This window comes from Tauraco erythrolophus, chromosome 13, assembly GCF_009769465.1.
Source record: "Tauraco erythrolophus isolate bTauEry1 chromosome 13, bTauEry1.pri, whole genome shotgun sequence".
In the NCBI taxonomy this organism is placed as follows: Eukaryota; Metazoa; Chordata; class Aves; order Musophagiformes; family Musophagidae; genus Tauraco; species Tauraco erythrolophus.
This window is the reverse complement of record NC_141477.1, coordinates 18081305-18101417: the sequence shown is the minus strand read 5'-3', so window position 1 is coordinate 18101417 and position 20113 is coordinate 18081305. Positions and strand designations below refer to the sequence as shown.

The 20113-nt window shown below is 38.4% G+C and overlaps 1 protein-coding gene across 6 annotated transcripts in view; it reads right to left on the bottom strand.

Annotated features, from left to right (window-relative positions):
* STAG2 (STAG2 cohesin complex component) overlaps nucleotides 1–20113 on the bottom strand; it is an 82548-nt gene that overhangs the window by 27219 nt on the left and 35216 nt on the right. For all 6 annotated transcript variants that reach the window (XM_086619819.1, XM_086619821.1, XM_086619816.1 and 3 more), the window contains exons 2-10: nucleotides 17700–17844; nucleotides 16110–16188; nucleotides 14775–14936; nucleotides 12004–12100; nucleotides 8754–8830; nucleotides 6978–7182; nucleotides 4591–4742; nucleotides 1972–2045; nucleotides 1734–1857 (exon numbers count right to left, since the gene is read on the bottom strand). In XM_086619819.1, coding sequence (XP_086475945.1) covers nucleotides 1734–1857; nucleotides 1972–2045; nucleotides 4591–4742; nucleotides 6978–7182; nucleotides 8754–8830; nucleotides 12004–12100; nucleotides 14775–14936; nucleotides 16110–16188; nucleotides 17700–17743 — 1014 coding nt within the window. In that variant the 5' untranslated portion in view covers nucleotides 17744–17844. The remainder of the gene's footprint in view (nucleotides 1–1733; nucleotides 1858–1971; nucleotides 2046–4590; nucleotides 4743–6977; nucleotides 7183–8753; nucleotides 8831–12003; nucleotides 12101–14774; nucleotides 14937–16109; nucleotides 16189–17699; nucleotides 17845–20113) is intronic.

The following is a 20113-nucleotide window of genomic DNA, read 5'->3' as shown; positions in this document are numbered from 1 at the left end:
GCAGTTAGTATCTCTGTCAGTCAAAATACACTTGTTTCATTCTTTAAAAATGTACTCTAAATGCTCAAGACATTTCTAAATAGAATTCTGTGTGTTTCCTTTCAATTAGGTTAAGCTGGCAACATCTGTATCATTAACAACCATCTTTTGTTTAATTAGATTTACCAAGTAGACAGAAATATTCCTCCTGAAGTACAAGATCTACTTCAGCAGAGAATGTTTTAAGGTATAGATACAGAAATACTTTTCAAAAGTCTAGGATAACTGACTCCACAGTCTCCTATCACCCCACTGCCTGAAGTTATTGTTTCTTGATACCAAACTCATGAACAGCACAGCATGAGTAAGCATCCTTCATTTGTTTAACTTCAAATTTGATAGCTTGAAGTCTGCAGTGCAAAATTTATGACATTGTGCTGATATAACAACGAATCAAAGAGTATTTGTAAACTACATAGAATCACAGAATGGTTTGGGCTGGAAAGGACCTTAAAGATCATCTAGTTCCAAACCCCCTGCCATGGGCAGGGAAACCCTCCACTACACCAGGTTGCTCAAAGCCTCATCCAAGCTGGCCTTGAACACTTCCAGGAATGGGGCATCTACAACTTCTCTGGGCAACCTGTTCCAGTGCCTCACCACCCTCGGAGTGAAAAATTTCTTCCTTAGATCTAATCTCTCTATCTTTCAGTTTAAAGCCATTACCCCTTGCCCTGTCACTAGACGTCCTTGTAAAAAGTGCATCTCTGGTTTTCTTGTAGGCCCCTTTAGGTACTGGAAAGCTGCAATAAGATCACCCCGGAGCCTTCTCTTCTCCAGGCTGAACAGCCCCAACTCCCTCAGCCTGTCTTCATAGCAGAGGTGCTCCAGCCCTCGGATCATCTTCGTGGCCTCCTCTGGACCTGCTCCAGCAGCTCCATGTCCTTCTTGTGCTGGGGGCCCAGAGCTGGATGCAGCACTGCAGGGGGGGTCTCACGAGAGCAGAGCAGAGGGGCAGAATCACCTCCCTCGACCTGCTGGCCACACTCCTTTTGATGCAGCCCAGGACACGGCTGGCTTTCTGGGCTGCCAGCGCACATTGTCAGCTCATGTTGAGCTTCTCATCCACCAGCACTCCCAAGTCCTTTTCCTCAGGGCTGCTCTCAATCCATTCTCCACCCAGCCTGTACTTGTGCTTGGGCTTGCCCTGACCCACGTGCAGGACCTTGCACTTGGCCTTGCTGAACTTCACAAGGTTCACACAGGCCCACCTCTCCAGCCTGTTCTATCTGTTTATATCTGTTGATCACTCCAAGCAGGGAATAATCTCTAGCTGGTAGGTGGTAAGTAACAGCCTGAGGCACTTATCAGCACAAAAGGGGACTTTTCCCATGCTTTTTACAGCTAGCTGAGAAGGCTAAGAAGTTTCTTAAGGAGGCAAAACAGTGAAACTGTTAGGCTGTATGACTGGATTATTCCATATGAAATGCATTAATTCTAAATAGTTAAGTATTATAAAGTAGAAGTCTATATATCAGCAAAAACTAAATAGAAAACACCGCTTCCTTACAAGTAACAGTTCCTTAAAAAATTTTAAATATATGTATATAAACACACACCAGTGCTTCTGAGTGGTAATAAAATTACTGACTGATTAGAACAGTTCAGAGATCAGAACCGAGTCTGGCAAGATCAACAACCAAAACCATGGAGTTACGCTACATGATTCTGTTGTTCTCCTCGATTCAGCTTACCTTATCATGCATAGTCCACCCTACATATTTTAAGTAGCTGTCATTGAGAAAGGCATCGCTGTACATCTTCATCCATATTCCAATCTCTTCAATACAGATAGCTCTGATTTCAGCAATTGCATCTCTGCAGAGAGAAGTGGGGCAACAGGATCAAATCGATGAGTAATTAGAAATAAACTGTCACCAGCTTCCAAAATAAATTAATGAAGCTACAAATTACTTACTAAGAGACACTTACCGGTATCTATGCACAAAAACACCTTTAAATATTGCATTCATCATGTTTTCTATTTCATCCTGATTTTCCTGAAGCTGAAAGAATGAACAGAGTACAAAAACAGTAAGCAGCACTTCTACAGTCAGATCAGATGGTGCTGATGCTAGACAAGCTAAATTAAGTTAATATTTGCCAAGTGTGGCCATGAAACCTGTTCCTGATATAGTCACAAATCTGTTTCACAGTACAATATGCTATTATTTAAGGAACTGTATTTAAAACAGCATACAAAGTTTAGTAATTCTGACCACTGGAAAATTGTTCTTCAACTGTAACAGACACATCTGAGGTTTCTGCAAGCTTCTTAAATTATTTATAAGAAAACTTGATTTAATTTGCTAGTAACTTTTTAAGCCCAATGTTCAGCCTAATGCTTAATACACTTACTATGTTTTTATGGACACATATACACAGAACAATACCCAAATCATGTAAATTGCATTACAAGGAGTCTTTTCTCTATGCTAAAGAATTTGTAATCTAAAAAGACAAGATACAGATTAAGAATTTTGCAAACGGCTACACGAGCATCATGTACACTGTTTTGAATACCTCTTTCCTCCTCATCTATAACTTAGAGACAAAAAACCCACAGAAACCGAGTAAGGTGTTGCAGAAAAAATTAATTTAAGAATTAGGAGCTGAAAAATAATGCAGGAGACAAATTGAGTCTCATGTTAACAACACAAGAGCAAGACAAGCAAATGAGTTGAAAAGTGATATGTGCAGTGTTTTAAAACATAGAAAATTGTGTTTGCTTTGAAAGTGCAAGAAAGTCAGTTAAAAGATTTGAGAATAACTAAACGCTGTCATCAGACACGCAAATTCTTTTTGCAGTTTGAACTATAAATTAACTATAATTTGAACTATAAACTAGGACAAATTGACACAATGTTAATGAGAACAGTCAAGGACTGAGGAAGTCGGCATCTTGGTGGAGGAGATTGCAGGGGGGAGACACGAGTTAACACCCCTCCATCCCCCAAACCACTCACAAAGAAAACAACAGAGGTGTTACTCAGACTGGGGAGGTGGGGAAGGGCCCCACATGGGCAGGGGAACGGATAGAAAAGGTAGAGGACTTTTCCTACAGAAGTTTAGGAAAACAGCAAGAATGAACAATTTCCATAGCATCCCAAGATTTAGGAATTTATGGAAGAAAGGAAAAACTGTAAGGAAATACAATAAGAAGAAAGAGTAAGCAGCAGGAGAAAAGGACTAACAAACAAAAATATTTAACGCATTCTGGGCCTAAATCTAACACAACCACAGCAGCCTCTGAAATAAGAAGGGGGAGGAGGGGGGACGGGAGGAGAAAATCAAAATATTAAACCAAAAGACATGCAAAAAGAATCCATGAATAAAGTGAATTCTAATACTGGATTAGGCTGAGTTATAAATGAAAAAAAAAGAAATCAATCAAACAACTGAATGCTACTTCGAAGCTTACTTTCATCTGGTACAAGGAAAACAGAAAATGAAAACCAAAACTAGAAAAGCCAATAAGAAATCCTAAAAGAGCAACTGAGATTGGGAAAAGTCTTGATTCTCACATCGCTGCCTTTTCTGTGTATCTATGCGTTATTTATAATAGGACAGGTCCTGCACACACACCTAGCACAACTATAATGGGTGTTTAAGGGATCAGTCTTAAACTGCAAGATCTTGGTGGATGCTCCATCCCTGGAGACGTTCAAGGCCAGGTTGGACAAGGCCCTGAGCAACCTGATCTAGTTGGAGATATCCCTGTTCCTTGCAGGGGGGTTGGACTAGATGACCTTTGAAGGTCCCTTCCAGTCCTAACCATTCTATGATTCTATGATTCTTTGTGAGATGAACAAAGTACAAAGTTGTTAGTTTATCTGAATCATCAATAAAGTAAAAACATTCATAGGTAACAGCATAAAACTTGAAGAACAAAAGATGATTCTTTTGATCACGAGAAGGTTATTTCTGATGTCTAAAACAAAACAATAACAAAAAAACACAGTTCCCCCAAAAGTAAAAACTTAAACCTGAATGAATAAGGGCTTTCAGCAAGACAGCACTGTCAGCAATGAATCAGCAAGTCCTTTTTATACAAAAAGAAAGAAAACAGATGTAGATTGCATTTTCAATTTTGATAGTGTTTTCTGTAGAAGAAAAAACCTTATCTAAAGCCTTTAAACACTTTCTGCTGAGATCGTACTGACATCATAAAAGTAGTATTTTGCCCCAAGATCATGGGGTTCTTCTCTAGACGCCAGAAACAGTCAATGTATGTTAATTTTTGTCACATATTAGAGCTCAGTTTAGGGAACTAGTCAAGACATACAACAAAAAGTTATCTATTACTGATTGCAGCCTCTCTTGCTAACTTTACTAAGATGGCACTAACTGAAAATTTTTTCAGAGTCTACGTTTATCTTTTTACAAAAATAAAAAGATGGTAAGAAGCACCTTTCGAAGTAATTTTTTCAAACATTAAACATGAACAACTTAATTACTAACTACCTTTACCAAAAAAAAATTACTGAACAAGATTACTGTCATTTATTAACACTCATCACATGTAGGCCAGCTACAGACAGTTGCACTAACCTCCTTTCTCTTCTGTAGTAAGAGTTCCAACCTATCATTAGCTCGTTTCCCAATTATTTTATTTCGTTCTGCTTCATACTGCCGTTGCGTGTTGTCCATGTTAATACTAAGATTTAATGCCACATTCACTAAAGCAGTCATCAGCTTCATGGCTACAAAATGGTGAAAAGAAAAAGGGTTATTGAAAAGGTTCCCTGATCTAAGAAAAATGATAAACAAAAGTCTTGATACCTTCTCCTGTCAACCCTTTCTGTATTTATGAAAAATACATTCACAATAAATTTCTTGATACGCAAACTTTAGCAGTGGTTTACTAAGCACTGCATCATTTTTTAATCAACACAATACATAAAACATTGACCTTTTGTTCTTTTCTTTCTGTCCATTTTTTAAAACTATAAGCATTATTGTTGAATTGACACATAGGATATGCTTCCTCCAAAAAAATGAAGGTGGAACATAAGATTTACAAACATGGAACCAGAAATATTTAAAAGATTCCATTATGAGAATCATTTAGTAGACTGGTATTACTACATGAACCTCAAACATACAAGAAGTGTCTTTCTTCACAAGGAAATGTCTTAGACAACCAATGTCACCTACTGCACCATTCTTATCCCCTCAATTTAATGAAAGGCAGTTTTCTTTAAATATTCCTTTATTTGCAGAAGCAGAGAAAGGACCTTAGCCAATTAGAAGCCAGAGAAATGACCAAAATGTAAAACACTTGGGTGGGACTTCTTTGCAGTGCAGATAAACATGCCTGTTCCAGAAACCAGGAGATGGCCAAAAGCATACTCGCTTTTCTTACAAGCTTTCGGTAACACCTACGCATGAAAAGGGCCTGCACTGGCAGAGCACGCACAGAACATTATTAAACATATACCACCAGCAAAAAGCTGATGAGTGAGGCATAAAGACATGCAGATATATCGAAATATCGTCACACACTGTGATCTCCAAGGATATCAAGATGAAAAGAACAAGTCTGTGCTCATCAGAGTCAAAATTACTGCAAATAACAGCATGTGTGAATACAAGAATTTTTGTCTCCAGCCCATATAAAACACAATCTTCCAGAAAACAAACCATAATCTCGTATGAAATGCACAAGTAATTACACAAAATCAACAGAATAGACTACTGACATGAACAAATGCAAACAGACTACTAATAAAAATTATTTTGTGCAGCAGAAATTAACATGCAACAGGGAAACTTCTGCAACTTTTATTCAGACACAACTCAAAAAAAGTAGCAAAATTATTTTTTTTTTTTTAAGAACTAACAGTTGTTATCAGTCACATGGTACAACAGTCAAATTGATGATAAAGCAGAATGAATATATTCTCCTGAAATAAAAGGTTTTGTTCCTCTCTCCACAATAAATGGCTTAGCTAGTGGGAGTCTCATAGCGGCAGCACGCTGTGCGGTGGGCTCATGTATATTCAAAAGATGATCGAGGAAAGAGAACCACAGATCAGATAGTCTGAACTGAAGCTAACTGTACATCAGCCAGCTCCAGTGAACCTAACAAGAACTATTTCCAGTGTGGCAAAAACTCAGTTTCACGTACAGTCCAAAAATCACCTTGTTCAGACTAAAATAGCTGTAAGTAGCCTTACAGAAGTGGACTGCTGCACAAGGCCATCTGAAACCCTTCTTCATTAATCAACACAGGTTTAGGACTTCCTTATCCAAGCAGCTTATCCTTCGTCCATACAATGATGTATTTATTTAAAACACTCCATACTTAACTCACAAGGGATGCCTTTATAATTTAACACATTTGGAAAAAAAAACAAAAAAAAATAATCATGTAAAGAGGACAATTACTTCATACAGAAACGTAGTTACTGTCTCACTGATGAAGCATTCGTTAAGGTTCTCTCTAATGCAATGAACGGCCATGCTACTTTCAATCACCTCGTGCCATGGCCTCAATATACAGCAAAATTTAAATTTGTAGTAAAAATTGCATCTAATCTAAAATATGACTCCTGTTTGACTTAATGCAGAGCATAAACAGGTTCAACTGCATTTGGTGTTAAAAAGATATCTGTGCTCCTATAATGACCAAAGAAAAACTTGTAGAATCAACTGAAAAGCTTCCTTCTATCTACTTTTCCTACTAGACTTTACGCTAAGAAAAATTAAGTACTAGACAGCTGGTAAGGAACGCTCTAAAACAACGCTGTGTTTTCCAGGCCTGAAAAACCAATAAAGATAAGAAAGCTGCACCAAGTCAAGTTGCATTAGAGGAAAACTGTATCACACAATGAAACACAAGTTGAACATCGAACAACAAGTTCAACAACGATTCTTCCGCATGCAACACAAAACGTAAAACAGAAGCAATACACAGATACATAGAATTCACTGACCTGCCAGTGTGCTAGTGTGCCGAAACGCTCTGACTTGTGAGTCTGACAGCCCCGTAAGCAGTGAAATGACAGTATCCATCATATATTCATCATATATGATGCTATATTGACATTGTCGGACGAGTACTCCAATGAACTCACAAAAACTGGATTTGAACTTCTTCCACTGTGGACCAGCCATTGTTAGTGGATAATCTCCACTATCCTATTAGAAAACAAAAAAAAAAAAACAGAAACAGGAAGCTCTTTCAAACATCTTAAAGTCATTTTATTATATAAAGATTAGAAAGAGATAGGTACCACTTTGAAGTCAAAATCACCGATGCCATAAAAACAATAAATCAGAAGAACGTGATCCAGAAATAGGCAGCTATTTTGCAGCTCAGGCTTGTTAATGTAGAGACAACATTCTACAAGCCCTACCATAAAAACAGCACATAGCCAGATATGCTGAAATAACTACTAATTCCTTCTTTCTGTCCTACTCCCTAAAAAATAGATAAAGAAATGAATAAAAGAACATATTCATGCCCCTTACAAATGTGCTCCAGGGTACACATGAGCAAGCGAGTTGACATATTCAGGAACACTCAGTTCAAGACCATAGTAAGAGTTTACAGGGAGATGCTTACATATCAGACTGAAAAGTCTTGAAGTCATAAAATGACGTACTGTAACACCTTGAATCTAACAAATGTGTGTTTCTCTCCTGATTTGGGAAACTTTACAAATAAAGGTAAAATGACAGTGGAAAAAAAAAAACTGACAATCATTTGTAATAGTGCTTCTGTGATCAGCTGCTTTAAGAGGCTAAACAACATGATGGGTTGAAAATGAAGAAAGCGTCCATGGAAAAGGATCAGAAATCTGAGAGCTCTTCATTAGAATTCGGTTACAAGAAAGAGCGGGCAGAGAGTAGTGATAAAAACCCCTGAACAGTCCTACCTGAAGCTTTAGAAATTCCATTCCACGTTATAACGATCAAAACTATTTATGAACTGAGACAGTTCTAAGGAATATTAAGATCCTTTTAAACGAAATCATATCACGTTTTCCCCTCTGTGACAGTTAACAATGGTCTTTGCATTTTAATGGGAGGGCAGGGGGAAGCAGGAAGTGAGGAAGGGATTATTCCCATATTAGACAAATGTTGGGAGCAGGTTTTAAAGCCACCTTTACATTCTTTGGAACACAGAGTGAAAGGAATAACAATCAAAAATAAACTGACACAAAAAAAACACCGAAAAAAACAACTCATCTCATTTATCCCAATACTCAGTGGAACAGAAAGCAAACGACAATATAAAGAAAAAGCTGTAATTCCCACGAAAGGCAAAGCATTACAGTCTTCAACTGGAGAATAATCAAATTCAAATCCCCCCCGATTAATAGATTAATGAATGTATTGAAATAAATTTAGCAACTATTCTGTAATTTCCTTAAAGATGACTTAAAAGGCTTTACATGCACAGCAGGAATGGGGAGGCATCCCACACAGCCTCACAGTAGTAGAAGTTCCCACTATTCAAAAACTGAAAGTGGATATTGATTTCTTAAACCATTAATAAAACAACTTATATACATGCAGAGCTTTACTTCCTAGTCTTACAAGTTCAGTGAAATAAGGGAGTTCAAGATTTTCATTCACTGAAGTCCTCTCATTTTCACAGCTGACCTTACCCTTGAAAGAAACATGTAGCACCCTGATCTGGCAAGATTAGGGCAGGAAAAGTAAAAAATTAATATCAATACATTATCGGCACTTCGTTACATTACCTCATCAAATTCTTCAGTCATTTTTCGGATTATTTCAGAATTCTGCATATGTCGGAACATCTCTGCTGTAACAACTCCTACAATTTAGATATTAGATTATTAGCATTTTTAATGAAAGAAGTAGATGGCAGATGACATGCCTCTTGCTACAATATAAAAATGATCAATTTTCAGCTAACCTACAGATTATACATTTACTTTTTAGGAAGTTACACTTCTTTTATTTAACATTTGTGTATAACAAGTGCTTGGCACCAATACTTTTTATATAGAGACATACATAAATAGGTTTTATTATTATTGGTTTTTTAAAAGCATGTTTTTGTGTGTGTACAGACACATCCAGAATTTACTCATTCACTCGTATTCAGAAGTCAAAGATACTTGTGCCAAACCCCTTCATCAGCTGAGAGACTACACTAATCTGAAGTGACCTTTCAGGATTCAAGATTCTAAATGGTGTAAGACAATTTTGAACAGTTCTAGTGCTACTATGTTCTGCACTGTAATAAATAAGTGATTTCAACAATTTCTGTTTGTCTTAACCTCAAATTGTTAAGAGTGTAAAGAGTGATATTTAAAAAAAAAAAAAAGAAAAAAAAATCAAATAGATCTCCTGAAGTCTATTGCAACTATGCTGCAAAATTCATGACAGGGATCATCTCAGAAAGTATTAAAAGACTGCAGTTTTATCTGGTAACAATAATCAAAAGGTCACTGCTCTTGAAAGCACGGACAACCTCTGAGGAATGCTGTTAGCTCTCTGGAGATTTCTGCACGTTACAAGTTTATTGGGACAGAGAAACGCTTGAGCAGAACAAATTACATCCAGTCCTACTCTATCAAAGTGCAGTGACACTGCAGGGTAAGTTACCTTCTCCTCTTCAAAAGGAAGTGAGGGGAAAAAGAATGGAGGACACGGAAATGAGGAAAGAAAACCAGAAAATAAAGAAGAAAATAAAATATGGAAATATAGTCTTACTGTGGACAGGCTACCATGAAGCTGTCCGTAGTATCTTTTAAATCAAGCATCTCTACAAAGGCCATGAAACAATCTTACAATGCTCAATGATATGAAGTAGATCAATCCAAACTAGAATTCCAAGGCTGAACAAGCTATACTATCAGTGTTAAAAGAGACAGACAGGTTTCTGAAATAATAGGAGCAGAGGAAGATGAAGCAAGTGTTAATACCAGTACTGCATTCCCTCTGGTGTGAATACAAAAGGTTTAACCTATGTTTTTAAATATAATATAATATTTCTAAACCTCCTGCTCCCACCTTCAGAAATACTAGTTTAACTACAAGAACCTACAAGAGTCTTGTTTAACTACAAGACTACAAGTCTTTCTATAAATATATTAATAACAAAAGGAGGGCTAAAGATCACCTCCAGCCCCTACTGGACTCAGGGGGTACGTTAGTCACTAGGGATGAAGACAAGGCTGAGGTCCTTAATGCCTTCTTTGCCTCAGTCTTTAATAATAAGGTCAGCAGTTCCCAGGTGAGCTGGCCTTCGGTGTCTGAGTGCAGGGAGGGAGAGCAGATCGAAGCTCCTGTGATCCAAGAGGAACGGGTCAAGGATCTGCTCCTTCGGCTGGATGCCCACAAGTCTATGGGGCCTGATGGTATCCACCCGAGAGTCCTGAGAGAGCTGGCGGATGTCATTGCCAAACCCCTGTCCATTATCTTTGGGCAGTCTTGGCTCACTGGGGAAGTTCCGCTGGACTGGAGGCTGGCGGATGTTACCCCCATTTACAAAAAAGGGCGGAAGGAGGATCCGGGGAACTGCAGGCCTGTCAGTCTGACCTCAGTGACGGGCAAAGTCATGGAACAGGTTATCTTGAGTGCTATTAATGAGCACATACAGGTTAACCGGGTGATCAGGCCCAGTCAACATGGGTTTATGAAAGGCAGGTCTTGCCAATCAAACCTGATCACCTTCTATGACAGGGTGACCCGCCTGGTTGACGAGGGAAGGGCTGTGGATGTAGTTTTCCTGGACCTCAGTAAAGCCTTTGATACAGTTTCTCATAGTGTTCTGGTGGAGAAACTGGTAACTGCTGGCCTGGATAGGTACACCCTCCTTTGGGTTAAAAACTGGCTGGATGGCCGGGCCCAAAGAGTGGTGGTAAATGGGGCTAAATCCGGCTGGAGGCCGGTCACCAGTGGGGTTCCCCAGGGCTCAGTGCTGGGTCCAGTTCTGTTTAACATCTTTATCAATGACCTGGATGAGGGGATTGAATGTACCCTCAGTAAATTTGCGGACGACACCAAGCTGGGAGGCTGTGTTGATCTGCTCGAGGGTAGGGAGGCCCTTCAGAGGGATTTGAACAGACTGGATCGTTGGGCTGAGGCCAATGGCAAGAGCTTTAATAAGGCCAAGTGCAAAGTCCTTCACTTGGGGTATAAAAACCCCAAGCATCGCTATAGGCCTGGGGAAGAGTGGCTGGAGAGCTGCCTGGCGGAGAAGGACCTGGGGGTGTTGGTTGACTACCGGCTTGATATGAGCCAGCAGTGTGCCCAGGTGGCCAAAAAGGCCAATGGGATACTGGCGTGTATCAAGAACAGTGTGACCAGCAGGAGCAGGGAAGTGATCCTGCCCCTGTACTCGGCACTGGTGAGGCCGCACCTGGAATATTGTGTCCAGTTTTGGGCCCCTCGCTTTAAGAGAGATGTTGAGCTCCTGGAGCGGGTCCAGAGAAGGGCGACTAAACTGGTCAAGGGGCTGGAAAATAAAACTTATGAGGAGCGGCTGAGGGAGTTGGGGCTGTTTAGCCTGGAGAAGAGGAGGCTGAGGGGAGACCTGATTATGGCCTATAAATACTTGAGAAAAGATGGTGGGGAGTTAGGGGAAGGGCTCTTTACATTAGTGATGGGTGATAGAACAAGAGGAAATGGGCATAAGCTTAGTCAGGGGAGATTCAGGTTGGATGTTAGGAAGTATTTCTTCTCTGAAAGGGTTGTCAGCCACTGGAATAAGCTGCCCAGGGAGGTGGTTGAGTCCCCATCCCTGGATGTGTTTAAGAATAGGGTGGATGATCTACTTGAGGATATGGTTTAATGGGGATTAGAGATGGTTGGACTCGATGATCTCTAAGGTCTTTTCCAACCTAGAAATCTATGAATCTATGAATCTATGAACCTAATAATGCAGACTAGTCACACGGATGGAGCAGTCATACAGCTGTATAAAAGTGACGAATGAGAATCATACTATAAAATGGATGAGTAAACATTTTATCTTACCTTTGCAGCCTGAACACTGAATAAAGAAGTTAATGAGATCAAGAAGTGCTATATCTCTGTCATGTTTGTATGACTCTATCCAGTCATCCACTACAGACTGAAAAGAAACAAATATAAAAGCACTTTTTAGTTTTCATAAATTGAAGACAGTGTTATTTAACTGCTTTCCAGTAAGTGATTGTTGTTTCTTCCATAAGTAACTTGAACTCTGTGTTTTGTTGATGAACACAGAACAAAACGTTTGAATGATCCTTTACTGCCATAATATCAGTTTCCAAGAAAAGAACTCATTTTATTCTATAAACATATACAAGTACAAAACCAACACCTAAACACAAAGCACAGGAAGACCATATAGTCCTACAGTAGGTTTTTTTTTTGAGGAAGAATGCAAAAATAGTGGGTATATTTTACAGAAGCAGGTTTTCTCCCTCATTCTCCCCCCCACTAGTGACGCTTCACTAGATTATTGTTTAGGTGCTCAGTTCCAACACTACAACTCTCTATACTCTTCCAAAATGTTGCCCTTCCATGAACTGTGCTACACATTCATTAGCAATAACAGGATGAGTATCACTGGCCACACTGCATGGACATTAATTACTCTGTATTAACTAAACCAAATAGGAACAAGAGCGTTTTTCTAAAAACTCTTAAAGGGAAGCAAATTAATAGGAAATCTATGATAATGGTTTTGAGAAAATACAATTTACATGCAATTATGATTAAACTATCCATGTGTATAGTACAAACTGTCTACTGCAGAAGTCATAAAAATATACATCATACAAATCATTTTTAACACAAGCGTAAGAGACTCACTTTAGTACCAAGCACTCAGTTTTGAGCTTTTTTTAGTATGTTGATACCCTGCCCTAAAATCATTCTCAATAGAGAGAGATGAAGGAATAGTTTGAAACTCCCATAAGACAACTGGACTAGGCAGCATCCCCAATGTTTCCTGTGTGTACTCTTCTCAGTGCTTACTCTGATATCCTAAATTTAAGATTGTTTATAGCATGATGCACAACTTCTGTCAACAAGACAAAAATAATTAAAAACTCAAAGTGAAACTGTCTTCCCAGTAGCAGAACCTAGAAACTAGTACTGATTTGACTGATCTGTGGGGAGGGGGAAATCATCTAGGAAACACCTTAAATTAGGCTTATAAAGAAGGTCACTGTGCAAGAACACCATAATGCCAGGAACAAGACAAATATTTCAGTTAGGCAGCCTTGTTTTCAGAATGAACCTCCAGCAAAACAGTAGTTTCTCAAAACATTTTGTCTCAGTAGATGAACCATCTGTTTTTGGCAGAGAATAGACACTAAATCAGAAGAAGGTATGGAACAAAATTTATAATAAAATAAATTAAGATTATTATCAAAATCTCAAGCAAGCAAGTGCTGAGGGCCACAGAGAAAAGTTTTTACACTGAAGGCTGAAGTGGACTTGACTTTACTTTAGAAAGACTTTGAAAATTTTTTTCTTCCTTCATTTTGACAAAAAAACATTGACTTAAGAGCCATTCTACTACCCAGGTATCATTGAATTCCCCAATTCAACAGAGTTATCAGGCCTGGCAAAGGTCCATTTTGCTCTTGGAAAGCAAAAGATTTTGGCTGTATATCATTTAAAACAGTTAAAGTGTGATGAAGATAAAACTGCTGATAACTGCCTAAAAATTTAGCACACAGAGCAATAGTTAGAATAGTTTTTCCACCTGCTTTGAAATACAGCACAACAAAACAAATGACAGAGGTATGAGAAATTCTCTGTGCAAATACATCAGAACAGTCTGTTCTTTTTAAAAGTCTGAACCAAATTTCTGCTAAGAAATTCCTGCTATGAAACACAGGAGCCTGCACACCCCGAGAGGACTGTACGCAGATCCAGCTTCCTGCAGGCAGATCGCAGAAGCTGTAAACTCTAGATCTTCAATCCCGAAGATAGTCCTTCTGCAAGGCTGCTGAGGAGTCACATGAGTGAGTCAGCAGGAAAGCTTCATGGCTGACAGGCTTACACTTTAACCCTCTCTCCACTAGAAGACTCACAACATCAAACAAACACTTTACTGATTTAACTAAATTTAAAAAAAAAAAAAAAAAAAAAGTAGTGCTCAATTTCGTAATAGACTGACCTCAGTCCTATTAGGAAACACAGTGGAGATAGTGCCTAATGCAGAGAATTGTAACAATTTAAAATTTCCTGCCCCAAATTCCAATCAACTGGAGTGTTGAAATAGACATTAGCCAAGTCAACTTAGGAGAAACTTAAAGAGTAGTCGTTAAGTTACAGATAGTGATTTTACTTTGGGTGAGAGAAGAGAAGCAATTATTTCTTTTCAGATAATCTAAGTTCTGGGAGCACCTATAAACTACAAATTTCTTATTAAATTCTATGACAACTACAGGCACAAAGCATGACTGAATTTAGTTACAGCCACACAAAAAAGCTTTTGAAGTTGTGTAATCTAAAATAACCTTTCATTCAGGATACTGAAAATTCACTTTGAATCATAGTTGGAATTTCTTCATCATACATGTGATTATTCATGCCTGATATTTAGCAACGAAAAATCTGTTCACTCAAATTCGAACCTTAACAATGCAACCCCTTTTTTTTTTTAAATATCTTAAGCTAGAACTAAAAACTACGAATAGAAGAAAAAAATTTACTTTAGGTTTCATTTTATTAAATCGTAGGTATAGGAAAATAGTTATATTTGAATTGCATATTCATCCAACTCACAGAGATACCCAAAGCCTTACCTGCATAGCACTCTTGCCCATTTTAACTACCTCAAACAGCATCATGTTTTCCACACCATTCTGTTGATGATGTCCATTCATCCGATTTGGACCACCAGGTTTCCCTCCTCCGTTCCCACTTTTTCCCTTCTCTGCTGGTCCTTTTTTCCCTTTTTTACAGGTCTGCAATCAAACACACGCACGAGTTTTACATGGTTATTATGTAGTAATTAAAAACCAACCAACCAACCAACCCACCCACAAAATAAACCAAAAAAACCCCCGAATTACTATTCACACCATGGGAACTATGCACAAGGCCTTTTGTTTTCAGGAACTAGATTTAAAATCGAAATTGAGAATAGTAGCCGATCCTCACTGATACAAAGATTAAGGACAATTCTGCAGGCTCCATTTTCTCCTTCCCTCATTTAAAATCCTCTAGCAACTAAAAATGCAATTAGTGACAATGTATGACACAAAGGTTTTTCTCATGTTGAAACTGTGAAACAGATTATACAGATTTTACTTTAAAAAGCTATAGTAATTCCCATAGCACACATCGCAAAGTCTCCTCTGCAATTCATTAACTTTTTGGTTTTTAATTTGAGCACACGTTGGCAAGTGGGAGTGAGGAAGAGCAGACAAGTGTCTTTGTGTTCGATTCTCCAAATCGGAGTACGACTTACAGAAAGAAGAAAAAAAAACGTAAACAGAAATTAAGTGACTGTTGGACAACACTATTTATCAGCACTTCTTAATAGCCGGGCGCTCTGTATGGGTGCAGGTCCCTGGGGTGCCCAGGGAGGCAGTCACAGCCCAGGCCAGCCGCTGTGCAGCAGCCTGCCTGCCCCACAGCAGCAAAGGAGCCACATGCGGTGGGTGCCAAGCCAGTGGGGAGGACAGCTGTCCCACAAGGGGAGAAAAAGGCCATTAACTGGATTTAGACCTTCCACTCAGGCAGTGTAAACTACTGTCACCAACCTTTTAAAAAACCCTTTTAGTTGAATTATTGGTTTCTGTTCAGTTTTCAAATTGAAAGAGAGCCAGAATTAATGACACCAACCAAAAGAGACTGTACTAGCACCAAATTTCAGTATAGATGGAACACGTGCAGAGAGACTAATCAAATCACAACTAATTCCCCCCCACACACACTTCCCTTATGTCTTTATTGCACTAAGGAAGTATCATGGCAAGATGAAGCATTTCAATGCAAACATGAGTATGAGCTTTCTTCACAGAACGCTCACATCTTCAGGAAATATTCCCAGCTCATTCAGCTTCAAAGCAAGAGCTGAACCCTTCAATTCCCAACAGCAGGAGTATTTCAGTATCCCTATAAACTGAACATACTTTTCCTTTGCCTTGTTTTTGGTTCTTTCCTTCAATATCCTCAAAGTCTGTATCGGAAGAGAAGTGTGTTTCAGACTCCCTGCAAGGATAAAAACACAAACCATTTACACATTTCATCAGAAACATTCTTAAATATACTACATAAAGTCACATTATGCCCTCAGTCCAGTAAGTCAGCTCTAACAGTGAAACTGCTTTTTTTCTTGTTTGTCTGCTGTCGAGGAACAGATCAGAGCATATCCTCACTCACACTCTACTCTGCCTCCTCCAAACAATTTACCTGTGAAGAAAGCCATACAGTAAGGTTAAAAGACGGGAAGGTGGGTAGAACATAGCAATAGGTTGGGAACTTTGCTTTTGGCACATGACAAACGTTACACCATCTCCAAAAGCAAAGAGCACCACAAATACTTTAAGAGAGAGAAGAAAAAAACACAAGAAAAAAAAAAACAAAACAACAACGTCTGAACAGAGCTTTCTGCCTTTTAATACGTATTTTGCTTTTTCTGGGTTTGTTGACTATGTGCTCTGATACAGACTGAGAAAGTCTCGAAGTGGGGCCAGGAGGAAGAAAGAGGTGAGAAATATTTCTCTTCCAAACTTCCTCCGAAGTGTTCTTATTTTCACAGGAAAGAATAAAACACAAATTCCAAACATTTCACTAAGCAATGAACTGTACCAACAGAGTAAAAAAAAAAAACAACAACAACAAAAAAACAACCCCACACAAACCATTATAAACAGCTGTAAAAACAGCATTTCATATTAAATCATCTTCTAATTTACTTTTATTTCTCATTAAAAGGAAAAAAAACCCACACAAACCACCTCATGGATACAAAATTGCATCTTTGTACCTTTTCAGATTTTTATACCAATTTAATAAATTTCAACAGTCTGCCGAAATGTATTTATGCAAATTTCTTGACAATTACAAGGTAAGGAACTGGATTATTTTGGTCTGCTTAAAATAATCACTTTATTTCTCTGTCCAAAATGTAATCTGTATCTGATTTTAAATCTCGGAAATTCAAACGTCTGTTTCTTAAAAATTGCAGGAAGACTAGCAAGCTAATAAAATCATGTCAAAAACACCAAGGAACTGATGCCTGAGGGAAGCTCAGACTTTGGCTTTAACTAAAGCATTTGGCACGAGTTATTTTAAATATCAGGCAACCTGCCCCAGTTATTAAGGGCACATAGCTCAACTACTTCCTCTCTCTCTATAAAGAGACTTTAACGAAAGAAACCTTTTCAGTATTCCCAATCAAAGTTTCTTATTCAAACATTTCATTTTGAAAGATAAAATCCTGAGGAGTACATCACATAAATAAGCGTCTGTCACAATGGCTTCCTACCAGCAATGTTTAAAAATTGATTTTAAATAATAAAGCAAATCTAAAATACTTATTTTAGTTACTGCTCAATACTCATTCGGACAATGCTTTACCAATTTCTCAACAGGGAAAAACCTAGAACTCTGTTCCCTCATTTTGTTTCCTTATTTCCAAGAGAAAACCAACCATATGTATTAACACTAAAAGAGTCAGTGCATTTAAAAATGAAACTACAAATTCTTGAAATACTTACTGAAGGAGAGTAAAATCAGTTGGTATTTCTGGAGCTGCTATCATTTCTTTATCATCTTCTGGAACACCACTGTATTAGAAAGATATTCAAAAACCAGTCTGAAGTACAAGCTTACTTTTCTTTCTTCCTTCGTAGTGGACACCTTCTACAATAAAATAAATAAATACACTGAAAGTTTTTCCACATATGAAGGGGTAAAAAAGCTGTAAATGCAGAAAATCTAGATCACACCACCATCTGTTTCCAAACAAGCTTCTTCCTGTTTAAAGATTTTATATTTTTCACTCCTCCCATGATCTTACTATGAAGTACCTCCACAAATCTTAAGTGTCACAGTAAAATAAAATACAAAAACATTTGGAAAAAAAAAACCACAAAACATTTTCTGAATAGGATGAGCAAACTGGAATGGTTTTCATTAACACCTTGCAAGCGACAGCTTTTATTTCTATATCTATACTAGGTTTAAGTTTGAACTGTAACACCATGCGCTGCAGAGCCCAGAATTACCAATGCTAGGATATTTCTGCTTAACCAAACCAAAACCAGACTTGATGTTAAATTTAAAGCAGTGTGTGTATATTTAAGGACATTACGTACACTAGCTTTGTATCTGCGATTCGTAAACTTCCACGACATTTTCCACTAAGATAAGCTCTTATAACCAGTTCTGATAACCTAGCCAGCTGTTTCACAACTCCCTGTCTTCCAGAGACAACAAACCAGGGTTACAACAGTTAATTTAAAATTTAAAACATTTGACAAGACTCTAAGAATATCAAGGAGGATAATAATATCCACATTACAAAGAAAACCATCAGAAACAGCATGGTGTTTTATCAAGAAAACGTTAAGATTGTAAAACACTTGCTTTTTAACGTAATTATAATATTGCCACCTATTCATAAATGTTGGTATTTATCTGATATTTCTATGTTTAAAGGTGAAAAAAACCTCACTTCTTCAAATGTGGAATTTAACCATGCAGGCTAAAGTTTTTATCTCGATTGTCTGCCCCAGGCTAACTTTTACACAGTGAAATTATGAAAGCATGACGTTCAGGTATTTTAAAGATACAATAGCAAGGAGAAAAACCTTCAGAGTCCAAGTCTGCTGACCCTCCAGCTTGCTGGAGTGATTAGGTATTTGAGGGAAAGATTTAATTTCGGCATGCTAAGCACATGTTGCTTAACGTCTGGTAGCTACGCTCCAGAGACTGCATTTCAATTGAGCATGTAGATAGAGGCTGGACATTTTTTTTTTTTCCTGCAAGTGCTTATTCTGAATGCTAGGGGCCACTGTAGCTTCCAGAATTTAGAGAGCCGAGAGAAACCATAAACACTGCGCTTACTATGTGCTCTTTCTTCACGTTTCACACATCACATAAAAGCAGAGAACCAGAGTGGAAAGAAACAGTGGCAACAAGAGAGGAGGTTCAAGAGAGGCTGGTGAGTCTCAAGACAGTCTGGAACTACTAAAGCATGTTCCATCCAGAACACAGGAGAAGATAAAAAGCTTCAAGAACCTTTGTCATTCCATTCCTCCCTTCTCCACAACCCCACGGGCACGAGTGGTGCGTTTCATCCCCTTCCATTCCATTTATACTCTCTTTAGCAAACGACCACTCGGACGCAGGGTAACATCCCCTCCCCAGCCATTTATCTTTGTAGGCTCTGCCATTCAGTTTCACCCGATTCGATTCCCCATTAAAATGGGCAAAATACACCTCAAGATTTTTTTCCCCCGGATGATCAAGTTAAACTGGTTCAACAGCAGGTATCCGGAGCCAATGCACGGGGGAAACACAGGACCGCGTAGCCATGAGCAGGGGAGGGAAAAGTAAAACTGCTCTTTGGTGGCAAGGAGTTGTTATAATATTCAGGCTGTCTGTAAAACTATACACATCCTCAGATGGCGACATGTCAAAACGCTCTACACTTTGGATTAATAATAATAATAATAATGTTATTATTATTAATTATAATAATAATAATAATAATAATAATAATAATAATAATAATTCTATATTTGCTCTGATTCCCGTCAGCAACTTGAACTTGGTAAAAACCACAGCACACTTTAGTGCCTTGGTCATCAGGCTAGCACCTGCTCAGAGGTGTACCTGGGGAGGAGGAAAGGAGAAAGAAGAAAAAGCAGCAGGGAAAAACAAAAAACAGAGATCCAGCCACACAAGATCGTTCTGGGGCATCCTTGTGATTCAGTCCCAGCACAAAGCAAAGATGCAAACTTCAAAAACCACAAGTTTCAAGTTCAACCTGTCTATCAACGTGTTATTTGACTTTTTCTAGTTTACATTTTTCAATGTTGAGAAGCAACACATCTACTGAAGTGACAATCAGAATGCTTACATGCAAATTTTGAATTATGGCTCGTTAATACTACCTATTTACAAT